Source organism: Sturnus vulgaris, chromosome 3 (assembly GCF_052056855.1).
Source record: "Sturnus vulgaris isolate bStuVul1 chromosome 3, bStuVul1.hap1, whole genome shotgun sequence".
In the NCBI taxonomy this organism is placed as follows: domain Eukaryota; kingdom Metazoa; phylum Chordata; class Aves; order Passeriformes; family Sturnidae; genus Sturnus; species Sturnus vulgaris.
The window spans coordinates 33,149,336-33,168,736 of record NC_142245.1 but is presented as its reverse complement, the minus strand read 5'-3'; the positions used below and the strand labels follow the sequence as shown (position 1 = coordinate 33,168,736).

Genomic DNA, 19,401 nt, shown 5'->3' with positions numbered 1-19,401 from the left:
AGCTGGCCAGCAACCCCTTCTGGCAGCCGGGGTCTGTGAGGGGATTATCCACCAGGACAAATACTTATTTCTGTCAAACTGATGGACACCAAGGCAGATCCTGCTAGAGAGAGGCATCCCAGCTCTCACAAATACACTCATGCCTGGTGGGGGGTGCTGAGGTTTCCAGCAATCTCTGTTTGGATGTTTGTTTGCTTTGTACATGTTTGTACATTTATTTAGTATTTCATATTCTGCATTTCATACCTATGTAGGAGGGCAATTAAATATCTCTTATCCTCCTGCCTTAGGGTGAGTTCCAATACACAAAGGACTTTCAAACGTAGAAATTCCAAATCTGAGTGTTTCAAAAACTTTCAAAATGAGAGGCATAAATCCCACAAATAAAATTTGATTACCTTTACAAGGTCCTGAATATGCTGATGTGGCCTGTAAAGGAATGCAGCATTACAGGAGGATCAGGTACTTCTTTTATTATTTCTTTTCCTTCACTTTAAAACCCTGAATTTTCCTTACAGTGTCAAATGAGTTTTCCAAGAAAAACAGGCTCTCAGCACACCAGAATGTAGCTGAATTTAATGACGTTCTTTTCTTTCTGATGTCTTTCCCCCATACAATAAACATGTGACACTAGAAATAAAAACTACAGTGGAAGTAACCTGACTTTGAAAACAAATCCTATCAAGGCTCAGGGCTTGTTAGGGTTTATTGACTCAGTCAGCTAGATTCAAGTAAATGATGCAATTTTAAATTCTTTAAACTTTAAAATGTTAGTAACTCTTACAAGGCAGTAGGAACAGCTATAGCAATGTTGCACTACTGTAACTTAGCAGCAGTTCAAATACAAATATTTAGATAATGTTTCTTTCAATGTGACACTAATTGTTATGATTTATTACAAAACCAACTGCACCCTTTCTGAAGGGATAGAGATGATTCAAGCTTCCTCAGACAGAAAATACTGGAAGCAACAAAACTAAGCATTCCAAATCAAAAGGAAAACACCTAGTGATACCCAGACAAAAAGTACCTGGGTTAAATCTTAGATCTTCCAGAAGTTCCCACCTAGCTAAGAGTTGTACATCCCCCTTTCCTTTCAACTTGCATATTTAATTTTTTAAAATTCTATTAGGTAAACTTGTCTTCACTATGGAGTGCTTGTCCTTAAATTTTTAAGTGCTTGAAGAGAAAAAATCAAAGCACAAAAAGCTTCAACAATTTCAAGCCCAAAAACTTTTCAAACACTTCCTTCTTCCTTTTGTCTTTAAGTGTGTGCCAGATTCAGCTCACATCTGCAAATAGTTTTAGTTGTGCTCTCCTTTCCTCTCCCCCCCACTCTATATATAGGATATAGAAAAAAATACCTACTTCTGCTCATTTCTCTTTATCCATCCAGGTTTTTACTTCAATCCATCTGTGTCCTGTTTGAGATCTGCATCCCATTTTTTCTCCTGAAATATGCAACTGCAGTTACTAGAGGCTTATATTCCAAGATACAATAGCAGATTTAGGTTAGCGTATTTTACATCTTCTTTAAAAGATTAGGTAATGGTTGGTTGCTTCCCTCCCCCCCAACAAAAGAACCTCCAAAAACTTGCTTAATTATAAAGGAGAACTAACTGTTGGAAAATACAGTAAAATGTGGAATATGAGGTCACTTTAACCTTTGATCAACACTGACTCTACAACTGTTTGGTTTTAGTATTTATTTCTATACTAACTACAGGCATCTTTCTGCACAGAGCTTCCATTTATGGTGAACTGTTCTTCAGTTTCCTTAAAACAATTGTCTGATATTCCAAGCAGCTCTTTTGGGCCGAATTCCAGTTCCCAGAGAACCACTATTGCTTTAAATAGCTGCAAATAGATTTTTAGGGCTCATTTTGTAATAATTTTTTAATATCATTCTGCTTTCCTGAGTGTTCTCAGCTTCAAAAGTATCTTCTGGAGCACAACTGACTTGTAATGAAAATAAAGAAGGCAGCTTTTGCCAGTCAAGCCTTGATAGAAGTGTAATATTTGAATGATTTTTTCCTCTTTTGTATGATTATTGTACTTCTGCCCAACTCCATAAAAACACAATCACTTCCAGTTAAAATAGATTATCAATAACAAAATCCCTGTGGACCATGTAAAGGCTGTTCACATTACCAAGAGTGCTTTTCTTAAAGCGGAAATTTTAATTTATTTTGGGAGCAACCACCTCCTTAACCTCTCTTACAGAGTGAACACTATGGTTGCCCTAAAATTTGCCAGTAGTTGCTACATGCTGATAAACCATACACTGTCATAAGCCACCAAGTTTGTCTACTAGAACAGGAAGTCCTGTAAAACTGAACACATGGACATGATTAGGGGCTTAACAAAGTATGGATTTTATTCTCCTAGGTTAAACATTTACTGACTTCTACAGATAAAAAGCCTACAAAAATAGTATGATTTAAGTACCTTAAAGTTCCAAGCCAATTCATGTTCTGTTTACTGCTAGGTGTGCTCCTAGACTAAATTTCCTACACTGAATATCCTTTGTTACCATGTTAAGCAAACTCCAGCTATCCTGGGCAGACTCACGAGTTTGAAAGTGAGAAAGCATTGTAATTTGCTTTGTGACTGAGTAAATACACTAGTTCAACCTTGAGTTTGATTATCTGATAGTTTTCCTGATAACATCATTCTGTGCTTGTTAGTTCTCTTCCTTTTTCTGAAAAAAAAAGGGAAAGAAAGAAAAAGAAAAAGCCCAGTCGCGCTGTCTTCTCTCTTATTTCCAAAGTAATTACTGACCAAAGAACAGTGGCCAAAACAAAAAAAGCCAGAACAGCCCATAAGAAGCCACGGCTTCCTAGGGACCACTGGAAGCAACAATCAGACCTGCTGGAGAAGCAATGTTCAGGCAAGATTGATTGTACATTCACCATTTGCACTTGGGTGCATGAATCACAGAATATCTCGAATTGAAAGAGACCCACTGGGATCATCAAAGTTCAACTAGTGACTCTACACAGGACCATCCTAAGTGTCTCACCATGAGTGGTCATTGAGCAGCAAAAAAGATAAAAGATACTTTTAAAAATAAAGAGAAAAAAAGTGATAGAACTGCTTTAGTCTGACAAATGGCAGCAAAACCTCTAAGCAATTATCAACACCAAGTTACTGTTTAAACATTAATGATGTTAAAGAACAGATTTCCCTTTGAAAAAGCAACACAGATATCTTCAGATAAGAAAGCTACGAACTGTCACTGAGAATAACTTCTGCTTTTTTATTGTCACTTCAAAACACTTTTTTCATTTAGTTTAGATTTAAGTGAGAGTCAGTTTCAGCTACCTGTCTGTTTCCAACTGCATGCATTTTTATTTTATTATTTTATAAGATAATGCTCTATTTAAAAGAACAACAGCAACAAAATCCAGCAGTTGAAATCAGACTGCTGGCAGATTTCTCTGCTAAAGCTGCAGAATATTCCCCTCAGACTTTCTTTTCTTTTGGCACAGTACCTGTGTTCGCAGAAACTGCACCTCTTCCGTAAGCAGGTGCTTCTCTTTGAAGAGCTGACTCTGTTTGTTGAGCAACTCCACTAACTGCTGGGCAGTGGCCTGGCAGTGCTTGTCAAGCTGCTGTAACCTGGAAAAGAAACAGATAAAAGGGTTGCAGAGCATCTGAAGTTGGAGTTCACGGAAGAAGCTTTGATGTTTGCACTGGTGGTGGCAGAGCCCAGAGTTCAGGCTGGTGGTTGAGCTGACACTGAAGTATTACTCCTAGGATGGGCATTAAATATATTTTCACACTTTAAATTAGCACTTTTAAAGGTTTTCACTTTTAATTTAGAAGCTTTATGAGGATATGATAGCAAATCTGCTTTGCACTGACATCAGTAAAGACTGCAGGACTGCATCCTGACACCTGTAGCCAAGCAAGCTGCACACTCTGTAGCTGCTTCAGTAACTGTCTTCTTGAAACACATACAGTAGCCCAGATTATAAAACCAAATATCCAAATTCCCCGTCAAACTGGACCTGAAGTGACAAAAACTTCTGTTTTCTGTCCACTGCTCTTTGCAAGCTGGTCAATGGCCAAAACTCATTACAGAATATAGCACTTATTTCAAGTAAGCTTAGTGTTAATTAAGCATGTCAGCATAGATCCTTTAACAGTGTAACGGGGATTCCTGGGGAAAGACGTAAAGAGCCCATCATTCCAAAGGTCCTCCTCATCAGGGGCTGCAAAACAGAGGGAAAAAGCTGGCAGGTATCAGAAGAAACATGCAGAGGCCTTCTGCTTACACTGGAAGAAAAAGTGCCTGAGTTGGGACAACAGTGCTGTAAGAGAGGTCAACTGCATATTCATTTCTTTAATCACGAAAGCAGGTATCACTTGTTGTTTCTTCAGTGACTGTTTGTTATTCCTAGCATCCAGTCAGAAGTAATTTCCAACTCATGTGATTTTTACATCAGAACAATAATTTTTAGTAGATAATCACAGGTAGCCCATGCAAATTTCAAAAATATTACTGGACACAAGCCCTAGTGTGCTCTATTTTGAAGATCTATGTCCTTTCAAATAAACTGCTGTAAATGGAAAAGTCTTTAATTATGGAAATACTCAATTACACTTTTCTGCTTGTAACTTCACCACCCAGTGCTACATTTAGACTGACTCCTTGAGCAGAGGGAGAAAGATGATACAGGCACTGAGCTGGGTTTGATCAGCAGAGCACAACTTTACCTTTATCATCTGTATCTCTAGTGCTTGACTACAGGTTTAATAACATTCCAATCTACAATTCTTGGCCACAACTGATGAAAAGGGTGCAGTTCTAGTCAGTGCAGATCTGAATCTGTGAATTTCCAAATTCTGTCTGCCAGTCTGCTCTTCCAAAACTGCTGCCAAGCTGGCCCTTGGTCCACACACTGGGACTCCCAGCTTGCTTGGGCGCGTTTATCTCCTGAGGACAGGCTCTGGGCCCTCTCACAGTATCTGCTATTACGTGTGACATGTGCAGCACAGCCACACATTCCCATATGCATTGTATCTGGCCTGCCTGCTGATCTCGTAAATGATTCAAGATGAGAAATGAACAGCTCCACCCACATTCACTGTACTTCCCATATGTTACAACTGCACATCGATGCCTGCCATCATTTTTACAACTGGGTGACAGAACCTTCTGCACATTTTGCTAATATGAGTGAGGGAGGTTGCACGGTCGCCACGTTCACTTTGGCAACACCACCTACCAGGCAAATGTACTGTGTCCTGAGCATCTGAGTGACCACTGTGTCCTCACTCTCCTGTCTAAATAAGATAATTTTTCCACCAAAGTGGCAAGATCTGTCCATTTGGAATGGCATGCAGCTGCTCCCCCTTGGCCTGCCTGTGTTGAAGGACAGGGACTGACTCCATGCTTTGTCATGTTACTTCAAGGCACAAGGTAAAAACATAGCTCTTGAGCCATGTTACATTTGGACTACCCACAGGAAGGACAACCTGGTACTAAGGAGAAAGCTCCCAGTCAGTAGTAATAACAATACCCTTCTAATAATTTTCCATTAACCACTTTGAACCGAAATCCCTATTTCTACATGGAGGCAAGGAAGAGACAGTTTCATGAGATAAGTGGTTTCACAGAAGGAGAACACAACTGCAGCATCACAAGCCACAGTGAAAGCTTAAAGGCAAATGTTTTGCTCTGATTCTCAGTACTTGGAACTCATAGGCAGCTTTATGTTAGAATGGCTCCAACCTACCATACTTTTCTGTGCAGTTACAACATGCAGAAGACTTCATAGGCCAGTGAAACTTGGATCTAAGACTAGGCCATACCCCAGGTTGTCCAGGAATGAGGTGAAAAGGGAAAGATAGGATTTTGTTCCATTTTGACAGCTGTGGCTAGACAATCACTGCAAGACCCTGCAGAAATGAGGTGAAACTCAAACACAAAGCAGAGCTTTAGTGCTAAGGTGAATTCCACCTGCAGAACAAAATTCCATTGCATCCAACACCACCAAGCTTTACTAGCACCCACCATGTTGCACTTCCCCTTAAGCGTGACCTACAGATAAAAACAAAAGCTGCTTTATTTTCTGTAACAACACATTGCTAAACCAGGAGCACCCACAGGACTGGCTGCAAGCTCCCTGCCCTGGGGGACTCAGGGCCATTAATCCACAGGCAATCTGCAATGAAGTAAAAGCTGATATAACCTGTCAACCCTCCTCTAGGTTTTAATGTTGATTTGAAGGAAATTAATATGCAAAGATCTGTGGGCAGTACCCATTCACCCTGCAGTGGGTATCAGTCAGTCCTTGACATAGTAGAGGCATTAAAAGGTTATTTACTCTTCCAGCATAGTCATGTTACTGATGTAAAACGTTTTCACTTTACTCCACGGAGCTGGATTTGCTGAAATGGCATGATTGCATTGCAGCAACCTGCAGCAGCTAAATCACCAAATCCAATAATCATGCTGCATTTACTGGCACACATCTTAATTAGGTTTTAATACAAGTAATCTGATAACTACTTCTGGCCAGCCAGAGCAGAGCTGTCAGTGCTCAAAGGGCTGTTGTTGAGCGGCTCGGCCAGCACGCTGCCGTGGCTGCCTCCCCGCTGCCCCTGCTGAAGCCCCCCATCTGCCAGTTGCCATGGTAACACAGGCCAGCCCATCACCCCAGCATGGGTGCTGCGACCCACAGGCACCCCATGGTAAGGGCCGGGCCATCAGCCACCCAGGGGGGCCACATCTCTGGGGCAAGGGGGTGACCTGGCTCCTGCTGCCCCCCAAAATGACAAAACCCAACAGCACGAGCGCACATCACTGCGCAGCAAACTGCCTTTAAAATGCATTTGTCCTGCCAGGGCAAGAGGGTCAAGCTATGAGTTCCTATGATTGCTCCTGCACTGCTCGTTTGCCTGTGGGGGATACAATGATCAGTGGTGGTTCCTGGTTCTGAGTGGGAAAACCAAAGACCACGTTGGAGACCTCTGCCATGCTGCAGAGATGCAGCTGAAGGGTGATCACTATGGTGACCACACTTAGTGCCTGATCTGTCTGTGTCACGATCTATCTAAGGTCATCTCCTGATGCATACAAACCAGTGATCAGGCTGGCTTGGCCTATATGCTGATCTTGGTGTCAGACTTGCTGCCATCAAAGAGTTAAGGTGTATGGCTGGTGCTCACCGTGTTCTTGTTTCTGCAGCCACAACTGCCCCAGCTACTGTCACTCCCCTCGTGGGCATGGTAGGATAGGTCTCCTCTGCTTTCTTTCCATCTCAACTCCACTGTGTTTGTGTCTTCCCTTTTCATAGCAGAAGTGATGTTGTTATTTTCATTAAGGCATAAAATTTATGTTCACTACCTCTTTATATCTTGAATCAGCTCTGTGAACAACTAGGACATTGAAACCAACAATAAAATTAGTACTCATGTGAGAAACTTGCATATTCACTGTGGTTTACAGCACTGATAAATTTACACAGTAAATTTTGAGGTAAAAAAATTAGAGTCTATGGATTCAGAAAGGCAGACCAATATTAAATTAAACCCCAAAGTTTCACTAGTGTCCTAAATTACTGTTTACTTAAAATCTTGACCAATAGATCAGTGCCTGGAAACAACCTTAACTGATGAGCATCTCAAAGAAGTCTCCACATGCTCCCAAAATTTAAACAGGAATATCTATACATACAACCTATCTTTTAACTGAACTGCATTCTCCCATCTGGCTTCAAAAGCAAAACACTATGATGCACTTTTTTCATGTTAATGAAATGAAAAAACATAAGAGGAAAAACAGACAGACCAAAAAGCCACCCTGTAACAGTGAGTAGGAACTAAGGGTAGTGAATAAGCCTCCTCATTTCTGTCACACTGGAAGCCCTGACTTCTAACAGGACACAGGGAGACAGTTCAGGGCATATTTTAAAAAGTTTCCATGGAATTTCCCACCCTCTGGAATCCCTATCAGACTTCTGTTGCCAAAAAAAGGCCAAGACTGTCATTTGCTCAGGCAGAGCAGATCTTCACCACTTCTAGCTTAGTAAGGTAAGCACTTGCCCACACTACAGGCAGAACAAACTCATCCAACTGATGTTAACAGATGGTAACTAGAAGTTAATATCCCTTGCACAGTTTGGAATTGGACACCTAAGAAACAAATGTCCACATTTCACTATGAACCCCTTGACCCAGGTGGCTTTGTATCACTCAATTTTCTTTTCTTTTTTTTTATATCTATTGGGTAACATCTAAATTCCATTTTACTAAAGACACTCTCAATTTTGGTACATACTTTTAAAGTGCCTATAGTATATCATCTCCAATAAGATAAAAACGTTTGCATGCCACAGCAACACTTGTAAATAGGGTTTAATTAAAAGTTTATATTGGAGCTTCCCCTTTGTTTCAGATGTCACCACTGACTATTAGAATATATCTTCACTTCCACAGCTGGCCCACCAGGTTAAACAAATAGATCATGTAGGAAACCTGAGCCTGGATCTATTCCTGGGCTTCTAATAGCTCATGTCTAACATGCTGAAGAGAACATTATCAGCCTGCTCTTCAGTAGGGGGGTGTAGCAGCTGGGCTTCGCTGCTGTGATGGCCACTTTTAGCCCCACTGGGTTTCAACAGGAAGGAAACAATGAAAGAGAGTGGTACAGCAGGCTGGAAAAGATATGGGTGAAAGCTTCACTGATGTCTATTTGTGTCTGAATCCTCTGGCTGAAGATGTGGCCTTTCCTCCTTTAAAGGAATACAAAATAGTAAGACCTTTGATAGAAATATGAACTCTGCATTAGGTTTGCTCTAGAGAAGAAATAATTCTGGTTGCTATTTTATGCTTTCAGTTGACAAGTATGAAGTAAAAGAATTCTCCAGATCATTCAGGCTAGTAATTTAGAATGCTGTAAAGTACCTTAGGGGAAAAAAAAGGAGGCAGAGCTCAAAGCAGACGATGTTACAGAATTTACTGAAATATACTGAATCGTATAGTCAGAATCTATTCCTTTTTTTTAAAGATGTTCACCTCTCTGATTTTGTTATGTGCCAGACAGAACAGATTCTGCACACTTTCTCAGTCATAATGGTAGGAGATACATATACCACTAGGGTTTCAAAAGGGGTCTTCTCACGTTTATAAGATATATATTTGTATTACTGAAATAATTTTCCTGTGCTTGTGTCACCAGTTACAACAATTTTTGTGGCTGGCTTACTTTTTATAAACACGTGCTCAATTTCCCCTACTGCATACTCCAATTCTTCTTATTTCATTTATTACCAGATGAACCTGAACCTGTACAAACTGCTAGCTGGTGTCCACATAAAGCAATCACTGTATTCAAGCTGGAGGCACTGAGAATTTTTAATGCAACCTGCCCAATCTGAACTCTTTCCTTCACAAATACTTTGCCTTTAAAAAGAAATTCCCAGCATGAACCTCATCAGAAGCGACATGTAACAGACAGTACATGTGGTGTCTGGGCAGGCAGCAGAGAATTGAAAAAGAAGTCTTCACTTTTTCTATCCCATGGCATGTGCAGAATGTACATGTGGCCCAAGCTGACATCAGGCATTTGAAGCAAAAAACCTGCTAAAAGCATCAGCTTCTGTTAATTTACTTTGTCAGATATTGTCTTAATTAAAAAAAAAACTACGGCTAGAAAGGGCAGTGCAGCTGAGCTACAACTGCTTCAGTTGTTCTGACAGTCGCAATTGCAGGCAAACAGAACAGCTTTGGGTTCAGCCCTGCTGGCCTCACTGAGCCCAGATCCTGGCTGCACCAGCAAAGGCTGCAGGCACTAAGGCACTGAGCATAAAGCTTCTCTCTATCTCTCTAGCTATCAGTACCTGTGTTTGAAAGGTAAAATGTTTCTCACTAGTGACCTTGCAGATGAGAGGCCAGTAGTGCTGGGTATAGTCCTTCTCATTTGGTTATCTGCAAGGGATTCTTTCCAAGTTTAAGGACTATGTATCATACTCCTTCAAAACTGTTATGCAGCACAATCCCAAGGCTGCTATAGCACATAGTTTGACCACTATGAAAATAAACTCTAAAAATATCAAACACGAAGTGTTAAATATCTATGGAGGTGTCACTTGTTAGTTTTGTTGCTTAACCCCCATTACCCTTACTTTCCACTATAGAGGTGCCCTTCCTTCCAGTTCATTTTAAACAAATGATTTTGCCTTTAAGCTCTGGCAGGCAGCACACATCTGTTTATTTTTCTGGGTTCACAGAGGGTTATTGTGGTTTGCATAAATCACAGTCCAACTAATGATAGTTGTACGATTTATACAGAGTTTAGTTTTATGCTTATGACACAGAAAAAGAGGAATATGAATTATATTGGTGACAGACAATTTCTTCTGTGCAGTATATTCAGAAGGACATCTTACATACAAGGGCCTGTTGCTCTCCATCCACACAGAGCAGATTGCTTCCATTTGAGAGCTTAGTCCAAGCTCACCCCACTGCCATTCTATTACAGCTCTAATTCCCACAGTTATTCTTCCTAGGAAACAAAAGGGAAAATAGGGGCACATACAGAGTAAGCACCTAAGGAATGGCTGGGAAGGAGGTCAAGGTGGGCAGAGTAGCCTAGGATGTGCGTGAGAGGTAAGAAAGATCTGTGCTCAAGATATGCATGGATACACCCAAAGGACCTGAGGAGGGGTCGGCCTCTGTGCTGGCTGGCCAAGCAAGCCAGCTCCCACCTCACAGGGAGCTGCTGCTGGCACGCAACACAGCACTTTGGAGCAGGGCTGTATCACTTGGGACCAGCCCCAATCTCTCCACGTTCCCCAGTACACCCATAAACCAGTTCTGCCGAAACTGAAGGGAGTCACAGCATCAAGGAAACACCATGGGGGGTGTAACATGGAAGACTAAAGACAAGGAAAATGGTAAGATAATTTTGCCTTGAAAAGGGCTGAGAGGAAAGCAGTTTCATCCTGAGAAACCACAAGTTTTTTTAGAAAAATGAGAAGAGCTCGAGAGTCTGAGCAGTATTGTCAGTCCACCTTCATGGACTGACACCCAGCTCTTGTGTATAGAGTCCACTTGGTGTTTTGTTTTGGACTATATTTTAAGCAGTGAAACTGCACGTGAAGTTAGTGAAACCTGCAATTGCTTAGCAACACTGAAGGGAAGCATTTCACAGAAAATACATCTTAAAATGTTTTAGTACATTTTAGACAGTATTACACTCTCTGTAAGAGAGTGGCTATTTTGTAATTTATATGTGCATTAGTCCAACTGTGCTTTAATTTACTGCAAGGTGAACTTATTCATTGCTATGAAATAAGGGAATTTTATTGCTGTTTTAGAGGCAAATATCAGTTATCTCAGGAAAACCATTAACCCCTCCACAATAAAGAATATGACTGCAACCAGGCAGTTTGGAGATAAGTATCAACACACCCAGATCACAGCCAGTGCAAAGGGTCAATTATGCCTTTCTAGTGACAGCAGCTTAGCTTGTGGTTGAGCATAGCAGCTCCAGAGTCCCTGCAATAGCAGCACAGGGCTGTCAGTGATACCACACAAAATGAGCACAAAAGTGTCTCCAGCCTGGCTCTGCCATGTCACAGTTCAGCACATCAGTCAGTGGTCACTGGACCCTTCACAGACATCCCAGCTTGGTAAGACCATCAGCACCTTCCAGCAGGATTCCTTCTGTCTACAACTCTGCATGTGCATGCACAGACTCTTCTGTTGCCACCACATTTCAATTATAGTGAAAAATTCTAGCAAAATGATCATCTTTTTCTTTGCTACAAGTTGAAATAAATGTTAATCGTTTTCTTGACACATGTTCAATATAACTATAGCAGAAAAATACTTTTCCTCCTGGATTACATCAAAAGGTCTTGCTTAGTTTTGTTAGGTAAATTACGCTTTTCTAATACTACTTCCCCATGTTCTCATCTTTCAGTGGTAAGCAGTGGTAACTTTTATGAAGCAAAGATTTAAACAGCAAGCTTAGAAGTCTTGATATGCTTTTGGAAATTGAACATTCTCACTTAACATAAATGAATTTTAACTACCTTAAATCACTAGTAGTAAATTAAGAAAACAAAGCTGTGTCTCTTTTTCAAAAATAAACCATGGGGGTTTACTCTTTTAAGTAGGGATAGAGAAGACAAACATATGCAAAATGGGAACAAGAGATCCACCTGCAATCAGTCAATTACTGTCTCTGTAGACATGGCAACCTCTGATACTGTTGCTGCAGTACAAAGACATCATTACTTAAAATTTCTTACAAGGGAAGCCTAGAGAAAATGCACACATTTTTCTGTTGGTGAACTCCCACATGACCATGGGGCAGAAAGCAGCCGGGGTTTCTGAAAGGCAGCGAAAGCTCAGCAGGTGCCCCAAGAGAGCCCAAGGTCCCTGCTGGGGCTCACTGGTCTGACTGCTCCTCCGCAGCAGCCATCGCAAGAGCCTTCCAGGGAGATGCTGGTGGTCTTGGCACCACTCCTGATGGACAACTGTCCACCTCACACCTGGCTCAGCCTTGGCTGAGGAGAGGTAATGAACAGGCCGACAAAATGAACCCAAGCCTCCCTCCCGAGGGAGGCTACTTTTGATCAGTGTTGAGCAACATATGCAGGCTTGAGCAGGGGGGCACGCAGGCAGCTCAGGAAAAAGCGTGCACTGCTGTAACTAAACTGCAGATTAAGCTGAGTACTGCTGTTTCCTAAGCTCCAGATAAGGAGCCTTCTGGAGAGTATGAAAAAAAACTAAAGATAAAAAAGAGCGGTAATTGTAATTTTACTTTTAAATTATTGTGAATCTAGGCTATATTAGAGCAGCATTTGTCCCAGTTTAAGATAGTGCATTTTTCAGTAAAGATTCTCAGTAGGGAAGATGCTTCTGTAGTTAATGGTTTGTTTCTAATGTCTCTGAAACCATAACATTACCTGCTCAGCAAGTATTTACCTACTAATAAATGTCTGGGTGTCCCTCATGTTATCTCCTTACATAAAAATAATGATATTGGGATCATAATGTACTTAAAATCTCTTCAAATAAAATAATCCTAATTATTGAACTTCTGTACTGCAGCATCAGGGTTCAATTTCCTTTGAAACAAATGTTATCAAGGAGAAGAAACTGCATTTACAGGTCTACTAAGAGGCCTGATTTCATTGAAACATACAGAGGAATTAAAGCTCTATTGTGTGACAGTAGAGAAATGACTAAAATCTATTTCTGTTACAGATCTGGATACAATAGCTTTCATCCTGATCCAGAGTAACTCCTATGAGCTGCACTGTGAACTACAGACTCCTGTAAAGCACACAAAACCCCATGAAATGCCCAATCCTGTGTTGCTAAAAACTAAAGGAGTTCTGCCTTTAATAGAAGCAGGCCCCTTGTTTGCATAAAGAGCACCTTGACAAACAGAATACAAATGCCAAGCTGGTACATTATAGCCACAAGCACAATAGCCCCACTCTTTTTAACTAAGCAAATCCTAGAGAGAGCAGTTTTCCCCCAAAATCTGGGCAACAGCTCCAAATTCAGTGAACTGATGTCTCAAAGTGTTCATGAAGGATGCGGGAAATTTGCAGAGGGGCACGAGCTTTTCATTTCAAAGAGAAGGGAACTGTATGTTTTCATTATAAAAAATGAGAGTGTGAAAAAATCCTAAGCACACAATAGCTCTCTTTCAAGTATAAAGTTCAGAATTACATCTCCCAAGTTTCCTGTACATTAAAAGAAGAGCACATAATAACGATCTAAAAATCCTTCACAAAAAACCAACAAGCAAGGATGAAGCAGTACTCGCCTGGGGGCCAATTGCCTCTCCAGCAGCGGTAAGGCTGTTACTAGGCTTGCAGTACCATTTGTTCCATTACACAATCTCCTGAAGCCTTTTACAGAGAGCTAAAACAACTGCCTGTACCAACACGACACATGGCTTTCCATCCCGACTCTTTGCTAATCCAGACGCTCCAACCATCTTTCTTTAAGATGCCATATGGTTGGCAGAAGCCTGTAGATCTAGCAGCACATCTGCTTGTATGTTACTTCTCCCCTCCAACTCCCCCCTCCACACCACAAAAGAGAGAGCAAATAATTATTTTACATGTAACCAATTAAACTGCATTTAAAGAGGATAGGGATTTTTAGCTCTAGATATTTTAAAAATATAGATTGTCGCAGAAGATCATTTGTCTCTCAGTGATTTGGGAAATACGGAGAAACAAAACAAAGAAATGAAAGGCACATGGGCAAAATGATCACTGCATTTGAATTATTTAAATGACTGCCATTCAGACCTTATGCCCGAAGATTTATTTCCCACATTAGTGTGTCACTGAAGAAGGGACTGAATTTGTTCTCTGCTTTTGTCAGAGGTGAATCAGACAAGCAGACTAGGACACTATAATACAGCAAACCATGCTTTGTTAAGCAAGCAGAGTGAGTCTGTATGCTAATGACTCTGCAGGAATACACTGACACACTGATTTTTTTGGTGTGATGAGCAAAGATTATTGACACCATAAAAATCCTGGTTGCACTGGCATGCAGGCATCCAGGTTATCTCTTTAGAATCTAGATGCCAAGGAAGACAGGTTGCAAAAATAATTTTGTATTGAGTTATCATTGTCGATTTATGACATAATGGACTATAACAGAAAAGAAAATATACACTTTGGAGCCTGAAATTAAAAAAAAATAGAATCTAGAAATTATAAATAAGTGTTCCTATAAAACTCCCACTGACCACTCTGTGATGAATAACCATCTTAGTTAAAGAAGGAAAGGCAGAGATAGAAATATATGACAGAGTACAACATTTTGCAGTTCTGTCTGCTGACAATTTGCAGCACCTTTTGTTCAGAAACACTATTTCCTCGAACTTTTCCCGCATCACTAAAATAAGACATCAAAGAGATAAAAGATAACATTTCTACCTCAAATGCTGCTCACATGTATTGTTCCTGCAATTCTGTGAAGCACTGTGGAGCACAGGAACATGGAGCACATGTGTCTGTTCTAGCAATTTTCCAGAAGAACAGAAACTAAACATGTATTTGCTCCAAACAGTCTCCCTGCACCAAGTCTCCATTGCAATGTGCACAGAACGTTCCTTTGCCTTCACAAAAACAGTTTTCCCTACAATATGGGAATGCTTGTGTTCAACTACACAGTGAGCAAACTGTTTTTCCCCTCAGCTATTTGAGAGTTAAGAGTTCCTACACAAATGATGGGGAGACTGTGTCCTATCCTCACAGAAAGAGCCGACCAATGTTAAAGGTTTGGTTGAAACCAGCGTTTTTGAGGACAATGCAGGTTTCCAAGCTGTTTGTTTAAGGCTAGTGCTTTCCATTTGCTAGTACTCTCTGTCTCAAGGCTATTTAAAATTTATCAACGTTGTTTTGAATAGTTTCACACAAAACCAAAATTAAAAAGACACTTTCTCCTCCAATAATTACATTTTTTCTCTCTTTTTCTTGAGAAAAAGATGACAGAAGTTCAAAACACACTGTATTTCAAAATTTAAAATGTGGCAATGTATTCAATGACGTAGCAATTTAGCTCAGTTTAAATTTGATAGGGCTTGATTTTCCAGTTATAATAAGGAACTATATAAAGGGTATTTACAGTAACAAAAAATATTTATAACTACAGATTAAGATTTCAGCTAGTTTTATGCATAATATTCAAAACTTACAAACTATGCAATTATGCCAAAATATATATAATTAAATCAAAAAAACACCTCCCCAGCCTCTTGAATTATTCTCTTCAGACTTTCTATGTTTCACCCGTATTTCTGATCATTAACCAATTTTCATTTCAGGTATTAATGCTCAGGCTTGGCCCACTTGCTCCAATCCTAGAGGACTCTGGGAGATGAGAAAATCATTTCCAATTACCTGATTGCATATACTCACTTTCTTTATTTTCCTAGATGAGGAATGTCTGTGTGTGTCTTTTTTTCCTGAAAGATTCTTAGTAACTCAATAGCACTTAGGGTTGAAAAATGCCTATTTTATCCACTGTGTTGCTTTGGATAGCAAAGCAATAATCAACCCAGCAGGATGTCTCCTGAACTGATCAGGTCAAAACCAGTTGTCTGTGACCACATTTGGTATGTCTGTGCACATCAGCTGTGACTGCAGTTCCAGAGGAAAGTGTGCTTGGAGAGCTGTCTCACACACTCCCTTCACCCCATCCCAATCTCTCACCAGAAACATCCAGTGCTGTCCTCCTTTCAATAAGAGTTCGTACAAACATCAGAAACAGAATTTCAGAAATAGAAGGCCTGGCCAACAGAAGTCTTTCCCACATGTGAAACATGTATTTGATTAGGCACTTCAGAATTTCAATTTACTTTTTAGGCCAAAACTATGGTTTTAGATTTAGATATGAAAGAGAAAATTAACTTTGTATATGTGCTATGGCTTCTTGTCCAAGAACAGGTGAATAAAGGAACCATGTGTGAAGTCTTCACCATGACCTGCTGCAAACTGACTTCTGTAGCAATAATGAAAATGCTGCACACTTTCTTACTGCTTGCAGGCTAAGAAAATAAAGAAATATATAGTTTATTCTGTTGACAAGCAAGGGAAATGATGAAGGTGCAGTGTATGTCAAAATCTTCTCCCTTGACTGCAGAGTGTAACTAAACTGCTGCTTACACATGGCCACCATTAATGATTTCCAGTGGAAAGTGCCAATAGGTTCACTGGATTGCAGTTTGGAACACTTAAGAAGCAGGCTGTGTCTGATGAAGCTACCATATCTTGATCAGATCTTTCTGGGTTTGTTTGGGAGGGGCTTTTTGGAATGTGGGGCATAGAGTGAGGTCTTTTAAAGTTTGTAGAGAAATACCTGAAATATGTGATACAATAATTGTAAACAATTTACCATGTTTTATTGGGTACCTCATTTTTAAGTTGTAGAAGCAACAGGATTTCTACAGTAATTTGTAGAAATGACAGAACATTTTTCCTCTTTTGAGAACAAAGAGAAACAGGGAATTAAATGCAAAACTCCTTCAATTTAAAAAGGACTACATGGGAAAGTGAGAATATTAGCAAGGGAATTGATTTCTTCATGAAATAACCACATTAACACCCTTAGACATTCATTATCAAAACAGAAAACATAGAATCACTATACTGAAAAATTACAACACTTCATACTGGCATTTTTAATTTTGTGGCTCCTGTTTTAGTTTTCTAGTTCTTGATGGTGACTTCATGTACTTAATTTTAAGAATAAAATAAGAAAGTGTTCCTTAAAGGGAAAACAAGTAATCAATCAGGTATCTGAAAGACTTCAATTAACATTCTGACAAGTTTCATGGTATGAAAACTACTCTAATGTAACCAGTTTTATTAATTTAACTCCTTGAATATGAGAAAGCAAATAAATTACAAAAATGTCCAAGATGCTCTGCAGCACTTAAGTTCCAAATTTCTACAAGTGCCAGCTCTGGAACCTTTTTTTTAGCTCTTAAACTTTGCCTTCCTCATCTGACACACAGAGATCCTGGAAGTATTCAGCCTCCATACTGCATTTTGTAACACACTAAGTGCACATGAACAATACATGCCCTAATGAATTATTTCTTATTCAATAATGACATGTATCTTACCATATACAACTATTGTGACCTATTACTGCAAGTTGCACTTGCATGTATTTCTACATTTTTGTAGCATTTTGATTTCTGAAAATTTACTTGCATCTGATGTCTCTGCCACAGCATTGTTATAATCAAAATTAATAGGTCAAGATAGTCTTCTAAAATTAAATTCTGATCTGAAAGGTACATTTGAACATTTGGGGATCTCTCTTCAGATGCTGACAGGGAGACAAGTGAGCGGATGTAGAGAGAATCTGGATATATGGTTCACATATGGGCCTAACAAGAGCAATCTCTTCATATAAAGGCACTATTTCTCATGCTAAGTCTACCTTGTTTTCTAATCTCAGCTGAAAGGAATGTTAGAATCTGGGACAGTTTTCTGCATCAGAGTCCGTTATTTAACTGTCTGATGTCAGAATTACTGTGTTTTCTCAGAACCTCTGTAGTTCGGGGTTGTTTTGCTGTATTTTGTGGGGTGCATTGTTTAAGACTACCAATGCTACACCCTCTTAGGAAATCTTGTATCTTCTTGGTTATTTTTCCACCCCAAGCACTCTGAAATTCAGGTACCTCAACTGATACAGGATTTTTAATTTTTTAATTTTTTTTCAGTGTTATATTAGAACTATGAGATTACCCCTGACTCAAGAAACCTGGTATTTGGTATTGCCAAGTACGGAATGTTTTTAAGCACAGGTCTTTCATCTGAGTCTAGCTCCAAAAAATACAGGTCCCAAGCACAATGCTACACTAGCTGTCATCTAGGGCTTCCTTTTGTACAGCACAGAATCCAGTATGTCAGCACAAGACAAAAGCATTGAGTAGGAAGAAGAAGAAAACAAATCTTGGTTGCTAAGTTAGCCTGTCATGTAGTAAATGTTTGTGTGAAGCCACACACCATATGACCTAAAGGCTCAGAAAGCAAAAGTTAGGATTAAAAAAAAAAAAAAAAAAAAAAAAAAAAAGAGCAGTACAAAGGATATCCAGTTGCAAATATGGAGAAGGTAGGATGCAGGCCATCCCTCATTGTGGGGAAATCTTTTACTTTACTCGCATCAACATACAGCCATACGTGAGGTATCTGACGTACAAAACTTTGCCCAAACAGATTTGGAAGAAAAATGCCAACATCCATTAATGCCTGTAACTTATAACAGTCATTTCACAGCTTTATCCTGGAAGATGTTAGAAAAGATCAGTACAGTACTAAATCCACACAGCACAGAGATGCCTTGAATCCAGCATTGTCAGGATCTGTAGCACAGCATGGGTAAAATTGAAACACAATGCTTGGAGAAAAACAGCCATAGTTCCCAACAAAGTGCTGAGAAATCTCTGTTAGCTGCCACAGCTCAAAGCATTTATAGGATCGGGAAACGGCCAGAACTCATACTTAATGGATTTAAATAACTGAGTAAAACCAAACACAGCAGCACCTCCAAGCTGTGCAATCCCAAGCAAAAACTTCGAGGAAAAAAAGCACTGGAACACAGATCAGAACATGTAAATGTGCGAGGCACTCTCTAAGTTTACCACAATTTAAGGAAAGTCCTCAGAGAGGTTCAGGGCAAAAGTTGCCTCTTAAGGCTATGAAATTATTTTGCAGTTAAGTCATTACAGCAACAAAGGGGCTTGAAGGTTTGCAGGTACCTGAAAGTCAAAGGGCTCACAGACCATTCTTCATTTAGTTACCCATGACCAAAAGAAATGAAATATCTTTTTTAATTCAGGGTCCTAATCAGGATGACAATTGGAAAAAATCCCAAACCATCACACTTGAC

The 19,401-nt window shown here is 39.9% G+C and overlaps 1 protein-coding gene across 3 annotated transcripts in view; it reads right to left on the bottom strand.

Annotated features, from left to right (window-relative positions):
- The window catches only part of SDCCAG8 (SHH signaling and ciliogenesis regulator SDCCAG8), a 105,047-nt gene that overhangs the window by 2,902 nt on the left and 82,744 nt on the right, over positions 1 to 19,401 (bottom strand). For 2 of the 3 annotated variants that reach the window (XM_014878063.2, XM_088161332.1), the window contains exons 17-18: positions 3,495 to 3,621; positions 1,369 to 1,451 (exon numbers count right to left, since the gene is read on the bottom strand). In XM_014878063.2, coding sequence (XP_014733549.2) covers positions 1,401 to 1,451; positions 3,495 to 3,621 — 178 coding nt within the window. In that variant the 3' untranslated portion in view covers positions 1,369 to 1,400. Of the gene's footprint in view, positions 1 to 398; positions 430 to 1,368; positions 1,452 to 3,494; positions 3,622 to 19,401 lie in introns of all 3 variants that reach the window. The other variant, XR_015802269.1, reaches the window with a different exon arrangement.